The following is a 9,796-nucleotide window of genomic DNA, read 5'->3' as shown; positions in this document are numbered from 1 at the left end:
TTCTAACTTTCTTAGCAACGCTAAAATAAAACCGTACACTAAAACATCAGTCGTTGGCAACTTTATTCATAACATAACGGTACATAAAGGTCATCAGTTGGTAAAAAAAAGTTCTATAAATCAAAATAAAATTTTAATTTTAACTAATAGGGTAGAAAAAAAAGCGAACAAATGTAAAAAAAGTAAACGAGATCTATTGATTATATTCTCTTTGAGTTAAAAACCCAAAGGTCGATATTTAACAATTTAAAATTCCAAACTAATTTAATTGCAGATAAAATACAATAACATAGTATATGTCATTTGCGTTCCTAATAAAAAAATAGTGATTTAGAAGTTCAATTGCAAATTGAAAATATACACGTAATATTCAAATTAATAAAAGTAAAGAAATTGAATCTGACACTATGCCAATTGCTGACATATTCAAAAAAGCCTCCAGTCTAATACTTGGAGAGGATAAGCTTGATGAAAAAATCGATACCGTTTATGAAGACAACGAAATTCTTTTTTGCAAAAATAATGTATGCATACATCCACCAATTGTGGCACGACAGGAATGTGACTTACTTCACTATCCCGGATACTTAACGGTAACAACGAAAACCTTTGTGGATCAATACAATAGCGCCAAACGTTCAACTCTTTTGCTAACTTGGATACCGAATTCATCCCTGTGCAAATGCCCATCGTCTGGTGAGGGATGTCCAGCTTATTTTAAAGGCCCTTTACCACTGACCGCTGGAGCAAATGCTCAAATTTTTATTGGTGATGTTAATGGCGAGCGCAAAGTTAGTAGATCCAATACTTGTCCCACTGCTAACAACGAAAATACGAAGGAAGACGAGACAAACACTTCAACGGTTGATATGCAGGAGTTGCGCATTGAGCTACAGCCTTTATTAGGCGGTAAAAAAGCATCTTTGGAGGACTTGAAAGCTTTGCTTCGAAAGGATCCCATCACTTCGGTTAACATAACTATATCAAATCCACAAATAGAGAATACTAATATATCGCAAACTTATAATTGTGTCGTGGTTGCTGATCGAGAAAAACTTCAATTAAATTCTGATGGCTCGGTATCCGACGATAATAACCCGAACTGGATGACGCCGGAACTTCTAGCCTTTAAACATAATCTTGCATTTCCAGATAGCGAAAATACTACTCCCACTGCGAGGCGCAAAACAAATATCAAATGTCGACGGTTCTCAGTCGATTTAAGTCAAATGCGATCATTGCGGCTATTTTTTAATGACAATAATTGTACATCGGGCCAACTAGTTATTGCTTCTCGGGAATCACAATACAAGATTTTGCATTTCCATTACGGTGGTTTGGATCATTTGGCGCAAGTAGCAAGTTGTGTATTTTTTTGCACACTGATATATTTCATATTTCTGTATGCTTCTAGGTCCTTCATCAATGGCATTGTTTTTTGCATAATGTCACTCATGCTTTAGGACAAGAAAAACAAAATTTACCTTATCGCCAATTCATGGTTTGTCGCCCAGAAGTAAAGAAATCTGAACTTCATCCTGATGAAGGAAATGTGAAAAAGATTACCACTAACTTTTTCTACGGTACCTTGCTCAATGAAAAAGGACAAATCGACGATGATCTCATGTTAAGGAAATGCGTATTCTTCGGCGGATTGGAGAAAAGTTTGCGCAAGACCGTTTGGCCATTTCTATTAAAATGTTACTCCTTCTCATCGACTTTTGAAGATCGAGCCGTCTTGATGGATATTAAACGGCAAGAATGTGAGGAGATTACACGGCGACGTTTATATTCAATGTCGCCCGAAGAACAAATATATTTCTGGAAAACTGTTCAATGTATTGTGGAAAAAGATGTTGTACGTACAGATCGTTCAAATCCGTTTTTCTCCGGCGAAGACAACCCTAACACTGAAATTATGAAAAACATTTTATTAAACTTTGCCTTTTACAATACCGGTATTTCTTATTCACAAGGTATGAGCGATCTTTTAGCCCCGGTATTATGCGAAATACAAAACGAATCAGAGACGTTTTGGTGTTTTGCCGGTTTGATGCAGAGAGCATTTTTTGTTTGTACGCCAACTGATAACGACATTGATCGTAATTTAAACTATTTGCGTGAATTGATACGTATTATGCTTCCGCGGTTCTACGAACATTTAAAACAGCATAGCGATGCTTTGGAATTACTGTTTTGCCATCGTTGGTTACTATTGTGCTTTAAAAGAGAATTTACCGAAGCTGTAGTAATCCGAATGTGGGAGGCTTGCTGGTCCAATTACTTGACGGATTACTTTCACTTATTTCTATGCTTAGCCATTATAGCAGTCTATGCAGATGATGTTATTGCTCAAAATTTAAGGGCAGATGAAATGTTGTTGCATTTTAGCTCATTAGCTATGTATATGGATGGTCAGTTAATATTACGAAAGGCACGTGGATTGTTATACCAATATCGCCAACTTTCAAAAATTCCATGCACTCTTGCTGGCTTGTGTAAACGTTGTGGCCCTGGTATGTGGGATTCAGAACATCGTCCAGCTTTAGAATGTATTGGCCATATGGATGATGAAAAATGCGTTTTAGCTATTGACTAAGCCTTTTTCATGTCAAATCGTTTAAATGAATTTTGTGAAAATATAGTCAGGAGTCCTTGGATAAACGGATAATGCTAACGCTCATGTGTGGTATTCAGAAAATTGGTCTATTTACATATAGATATTGCTTTTTCTCCATATCATGGCAGAGCGAAGTATATGGCAAAATTGAATCCATTATAAAAATGCTTCGATCCTATTAGGCTTATGGCTACTACTTGTTAATTTTCAATATAAGTCTTCAATGAAGGATTCTATGAACTGAATGTGTAAACGCTTTAAAAAATGTGACAAATTTTTTCGGTTAAATGTATTAAAAGTTTTTGTTGAAGAAATATTTTTTTTGCCCACTTCCAACTGAATGTGTAAACGCTTTAAAAAATGTGACAAATTTTTTCGGTTAAATGTATTAAAAGTTTTTGTTGAAGAAATATTTTTTTTGCCCACTTCCAACGAAAAAATGCAATTTTGTTGATAACAACTGATATATAAATTAGATGATGATTATATATCAAATTTGAAAATGTCCAACATGACAGGAAGAGTGGCAAAACACAAATGCAACTGTAAATACCGACCCACTAAAAAAAAAAATGGTCCTGACAAATCAACAGAAATTCCGACATTTGTCAACTTATTGTAAAACTTTTCTATATCAACTTAGTGTTGCATATACAACATTGGACACAAAACGACCATAACTTTCCTAGTTTCTTTTTATATAAAATGTTATTTGTGATTATTACCAGTTTTTTTATTTCTTCTATGCTTTAGGAACATTTAATTTGAACCGTTCGAAATAAATATTTTAATGTAAGAAGCGAAAAATGACAGTAAGATTGAATTGATCGTAAATATTAAATTTAAAACTAACTATAATTAATACAAGACTCAGATGAATAAATATATATGTACGTTGATATAAATAATACATTGGGTAGCGTTATTAACCAATTATTAAAAAGAGTATAATATACAAATGCTAAGAGTTCATTAAAGCAAAAAATAAGAGTTTTAGTAATTTTGAATGTGTTTAATGTAATTGCTACTATTTTTTTATTTTGTTCATTAATATTATTTTGTTTTCTTGGCAAAAAAGCTCATTATAAAATTATAATTTATTAAAAAAAACACAAAATAGAAAAGAAAATCTAATATACATGAGTACATTAATTTACATGAGTACATGTTTATATATTTTTGCTTCAAATTAAGTCTATAAATTAAACAAAAATGCTCTTGTTTCATAACAACATCTAACTAAAAAAATAAAAATAATAAGATTATTTATTAAATTACTTAAAGATTTTTACATTACCTAAAGGAAGAAGAAACCCGACCTGGCATAATGAGTGGTGGTTCTTCAACGTCCGGTAGATGCTAGCATTAATATTTATTAATATAAAATTTAATCCCCTACGAAATTATTCTTAAAATCACGTGAATCAATAAGAAATATATATATTTCGATCAGGTAACAAATTATAAGCTTCGGAGAATAGACCAAAATTCAAAATTGAAAGAAACGTAAGAAAGTTATTGAGGAACCCACTGTGGTTAGTGAGAGATGCTTCATCACCAGCCGGTAGAAGCAGATATTGATATTTAATCTCATGCGAAACTAGTTTCAGAATCACGTACATCAAGAAAACCTATACGGTAAGATAACAAACTTTGGAGAATATACAAGAAGGAAAAATCCTAAGAAAAGTAAAAATGTTATTGAGGGGCCCCACATGGCATATTGAGAGGTACAACCCCGTCGCTTTGTAGAGGCGGGTATTAACAGTTAAGCTGATACGAAATTATTAGAATCAAGTGAATCAATAAAAAATATATATGTCTTGAGAAGAAACCATAAAGTTTGGAGAATAGACAAGAAGTAAACTTTTAAAGAAAAAGGGTATTTTTGATTGTCACCATATATCTTGGTAAGATCACAAACTATAAAGTTTGGAGAATAGACAAAAAGGAAAAATTGAAAGAAAAGTAAGACTGTTATTGAAGACTCCCACCTGACATAATGGAAGATACGTCCGCATGATTCATAGGCTACCATTTCTCCTCTGGTGGCGCTGCAAAGGTGCTCTAAATTTTATGTGAAATAGCAGTTTTAGAGGCAAGAGGACTTACTACTACTTTTAAAAGACTTTTACATGACAGTCCGACATTTGATTTATCCTCTTTATCAAAAACCTTGCTTTATGGATTCTTATTGCACCTGCTTTGTAAAGAGACTGAGTCTCTCAAATTTGCCAAACAGTGAACGGAAAACTGCAAAAGATGATGCAGATTTCAAAAAATATATTAGAAATTGCTATGGAAGAAAATTTTTTTCGTCTCAAAGGTAAGAACGGTTTCGTTAATACATGCGAAAACACTTAGTACTTTTAGCTCAGTGGTACTGGATTCTCAGTTTTTTTTAAATATTAGTTGTCAAAATAAAAGAAATTGTGATTTATTTACATGATTTATTTTTCGTTGTATTTCCATTATGTAGGACGAGTTTTGTTGGCATTTTTCAACGCATTATTAAATCTAAGCAAAACTAAATAGTGCCACAAGGATTATATATGTTTTTATACACTTCACCGAAGTATGATTTTGCAAAACACAGTGATTTCAGCCACCACGTCACGTAGACTGAGAATACTTCTGTTTTTCGGAAAAAATGAAAGATTCGTTCTCGTAACTACAGAAAATAAGTGTACAAAAATTTGAACGCAAATTCTGTGGCCTTTGCTCTACCATTCATGGAAAAAATGGAAAAAATTCACCATACCTATCGCTATAACGCGCAGAAATCGGCTTCAAAAACCCGGTAAACATTATAGTATTTGTGGTAAAGATTCTTCCGTTAGCGAAAGTAAAGATATCGCCTGTAAACTTGAAAAAGAATTGGGAATTGACCTAAACTTTTCAAAGGCATACAACGCCCAATGCCTACACGATAAAAACTTTTATTGTGAAAATAAGAAAAATCAGCTGCGTCCACCTTCTTATTATAGAGCATGAAGATTTTGTTCTTTTACTTCTGTCTTTTTTAGGAAAACGGTCATGGATGTAAAAGATTCGGTCCTGACCGAATTTAATTTTCTTAGTTGTTCTTTTCAAATAAGACTTTGAGTGTTATATGTGTCTATGTATGTACGCACAAGAAAAAAACTAGAACATGTAGAGTACAAAAAAGAAATAATAGTAACACTTATATAAACAAATTTCCTCTAGGCTGCAACCATGGATGGACATACTACCGCAGAATTATAATGTTTTTAGGTTGTCAGTTACCACTTCTAATCGTTTTCTTTTTACCTCTATAATCGCTATAAGTTGGTAATGAAATCCCATAACTGACCTTTGGTTCCTTTGGAATAAATTTTCCATATGATATTTCACAGAAATACAGAAAACATCTAAATTTCTTTATTGCTTTGAACTATATGTATTTTCAACCGCTTTTCTTTAAAACCAATTTCAAAACAATTTTTAACTACATGAAAATTTTGAAAATCTCTTTCATTTCGTTTGTTTTTTTGAAGACAACTGGTAAGGGTATAAAAAATTTGATCCCGACCGAATTTAACTTTTTTAGTAGCCACATTCGTTTTTGTGCGTAATATGTAAACACTGAAATTATTGCCTCTTATAAGAAAAATGTCATTTAACATATTCCAAAAACTTGCCAAGCTATACGAACCCAGAGGAAAACTAAAAATGATGCCATTAAAATGCCCGTAAAAACGTGCTAAATATATCGACTATAAATGAAAAAGTGACTTTAAAAGCTATGAACGTAGTTACAAAATTAGCCGAAATTACGAATAGATGACGGCTGTTGTTTGAAAAAATATAATAACATTGTTAAACTTAAGAAAGCAGCGATGTTTAGTGTCCGTTTGTTAGCCGTCGTATTCTAATACTAAATAATAATTCAAGTTGCACGCGGAGACCTGTCTGGGTCGTCAGAATAGTGTGGGTTTAGTTCGGTAATCAGAAACAAAAATACGCGCTGCGTTAATGTTTAACTAATTGTTTTATTTATGAACACTTTCTAACTTAAAATTTATAATTGAACCAAAAAAAAAAAACCATCCTTCCTAACCCTAACCCATGTCCTAACCCATGCCTATGCTTAGTCACTCCTAATGTCTTTTTGCGGAAATCTCAGCAAATCTTTAATAGAATATTGCGAAATTAAAGAAAAAAGAAGTTCAATTGCAAGACGCAACGTCCGCGTACAATTGTAGCGTAGGGTTCCGTCGGCCTGCTTTGACAACTACTCTATCACAATAGATTCAGTAAGACCGTAAAGACGGCCTGCCGTTAGGCAAAACCACACTTGCAAGAATATCGGCTTGCCGTTATGCAAAGAAAAAAAAAGGGAAAGAAGAATAAAAACCTAGTCATAATGGTCTGTTGCTAAATTACTCTATTATACAAGAGAGAATCCTGAAAAGACGAAAGTCGAGAGTCCGTCTGTGTTCTTGGGTAAATTAGTTTTCTTTGTTTCTGAAGTTCTGAACAGATTTGGCGTAGTACTTTGTCATGTTAAGATCTCGCTGAACGATATTTAAGAGAAGAGAAAAATTTAAAGGCGAAAAAAGCAAAGAAAAAAAGGAGAGTTCTGGTTTTGATGCTTTGTATGGTGAGTGGAGTAGGGTTTTGAAGAGGTGTTCGTTGGTTGAGGGTAGAAGGAAGCGCTTCGATTTCGAAAATAGAGATTATTTGAAGTGTCTTGAACGGAATGCGTGCGAAAGTAAAAAAATTAAGAAATAATATAACGAAAAAATATATTTATGTGAAGAACAAATTATGGAAGTTTTGTAAAAAAGATTTCGGGAAGTTCTGATAGCTTTTGAAAAATAACATTCGTGAAGAAGAAAATCGTTAATATTAAAATATTAGAAAAGAAAAAAAATTATTATAAAAAGATGTTAACATTAACATATTAATCAAAATTGGCAACGGCTGCATGCATCACAGACTTAATTTATAGAAATTTAAACATGTAACAAAAAATTTTTGTGTGTTATTTTGCATTGTTTTTTTTTCTGAATAAAAGAAAAAAGTGATTTTAATAGTTTTTGGTTATTTTCTTTACTTTGTCTTACTTAGGGCAAATAATGCAATGATAATTAAATAGAAGCAAAATAAAGAACGTTGGAGAAGTAAAATTTAATATAACAGAGACTCGCTTTTTGTTTGATTTCAATGTAAAACAATAGAATTTTGTCGTTGTCTGCAAAAGAACTTTGTCAACAAAGGTCAAATTCGAGACAAGGGTCAATTGGAGACGTAAGTATATACCTAAAGCTCATACATATAAACAATTATCAAAAGGATTCAACATTTTAATTTACGAACAAACCTAGAGGGATTCGAAAGTAAAAAAAGTGTAAACAACGGAAAGCAGTTGAAATAATAAAAAAAAAAGGAATTTAACAAAAACCTAATTACCGAGTTTGGCAACTCTGCGTGCGTGTTATAGTTGCTTGTTAACTCTGTGCAAGAAATGTTTCAAATTCTTAGCTTTTTGGCTTTATTCGTGTAAAAAGCATAAAAATTCTTTAAAAGAATAAAGTGTGCAATTTAACTTATATGATATATTAATCATTTATGCGAAAAAATCATTTAGATTTTATGCAATCAACAATTAGAGCTCTTGGTAAAAGTCCCTCTTTTTTCTATTAATCTTTGTTTACAGTTTGTTTGGCTTTCGCTCTATATTTACAGTGGCAACGAAAGTGAGATGTTTGTTTTAATTTGCTGAAAATTTGTGTCGTGGAATCATTGAGTTTTTGGTCCTTTTTTTTTTTCGTAAGCTGGACATGGATTGTTTATTTACATCATGTCGTGCGAAGACAGGCCCTGAATTTGAACGCTTCATTTCATGTTAGCTGTGTGATCGTTTTTGCTATGCAAAGTGTGCTAGTATTATCGGCCGTGCTGCTGATGCAGTCCTTGACCCCTCAAAAGGCTTACGATGGTCATGTCCTGACTGTAGAAATCGGAACATAGTTTTCTACAAACTCTTCACGGAGACGAGAAATTGTTTCTCATATTTCAGGAAAAATCTCGGCTCATTGTGGAAGAAATTAGAAATAATTAAGACTATTTTTGATGAGTGCCGTTATATTGAGCACTCACCTTCTTCCCCAGCTAACAAAGTTACAACTCGTAGCGTAGCGTGTGGTTCGTCACCTCTGAGCTCTCCTAAGTCTGATTCGTTGATACAAGTTAGCGCTTCCTCAAAGTCTAGAAAGAACGTTAGCGTTTCCGCTACTGTTGAGTCGGTCGGTAATAAAAAAGTTATAAGTAAGAAGGGCAGTTCCTCTGGTTTGAGCTATGCTGAATTGGCAAGAGTATCTCCTCTCATTGGCGTCACTCAATCTACTCAGGCGTCATCGCCTAAAACTAATAATGAGAGTAGTAAATCGTCCTCTCCTCCTTGTTGCTGGAATGTGAACGCTGGTCGCCAAATTGGGCACGTCGCACAAGCTACGCGTGCAAGTGTGTTACCTCTTCTATATTCCTCCCAAATCAAAACTCGCCATCCGTGAACCATACTGCTCCTAGTACAGATGACATATGCTTAAAGGCAGTTCCTCACAGAAAGACTTGCACATCTGTGGATAACGTAAAAAGTTATCTGGCCACGAAAGTGCCATTTGTCAACTTAAAGCGGGTTAGTATTTTTAAATTGGCTCCGTCTCAATCTAGAGCAATCGTTTCTTTTAAAATTCTTGTTCTGACTGAAAACTATTAGATAAACCACTGTGGCCAGTTGGATCCTTAATTAATAAATTTATCCCTCGTGGTCGACTCCGTAATACTAAACCAGTAATCCTGTCGTCTTCAAAAAACTAAATGTTTCTTCAGGCACTCTATCTCTCATTTATCAAAATGTTAGAGGCCTAAATTAAAAAATTCGTTCTACCTTCCTAAATTCAGCGGGCACGGAGTTCTCCTGTTTGGCCTTCACTAAAACTTGGTTAAAGACTGATCTACATTCGTCGGAGCTTTTCCATAATCCTTTTCTGGTTTTCAGAAATGATCGATTCTATCGCAATGCCGATCATATTAAATTGAATTTGCCCCTACTCCCGATGTTAAATTTATCACCACTCGTGCGAAATTTCCTAATAAACTTACTGTAACCTGTAACCTGCTTCTATATTCCCCCAAATTCGGATATCT

The 9,796-nt window shown here is 33.6% G+C and overlaps 1 protein-coding gene across 2 annotated transcripts; it reads left to right on the top strand.

Moving 5' to 3' along the window:
* Positions 1 to 64: 64 nt before the first annotated feature.
* On the top strand, positions 65 to 3,861 carry LOC119643245 (TBC1 domain family member 16). 2 transcript variants are annotated; one of them, XM_038042590.1, is made up of 3 exons: positions 65 to 791; positions 840 to 1,355; positions 1,415 to 3,861. In XM_038042590.1, exons 1-3 carry the CDS (start codon positions 408 to 410, stop codon positions 2,597 to 2,599), a joined length of 2,085 nt encoding a protein of 694 aa, XP_037898518.1. In that variant the 5' UTR covers positions 65 to 407; the 3' UTR covers positions 2,600 to 3,861. The 2 variants fall into 2 exon arrangements, with proteins under 2 accessions (XP_037898518.1, XP_037898517.1); XM_038042589.1 differs by having other exon boundaries at positions 65 to 1,355.
* Positions 3,862 to 9,796: the final 5,935 nt, after the last annotated feature.

This window comes from Glossina fuscipes, unplaced genomic scaffold, assembly GCF_014805625.2.
Source record: "Glossina fuscipes isolate IAEA_lab_2018 unplaced genomic scaffold, Yale_Gfus_2 59489, whole genome shotgun sequence".
NCBI classification, from domain to species: domain Eukaryota; kingdom Metazoa; phylum Arthropoda; class Insecta; order Diptera; family Glossinidae; genus Glossina; species Glossina fuscipes.
This window is presented reverse-complemented; position numbering and strand designations above follow the sequence as displayed.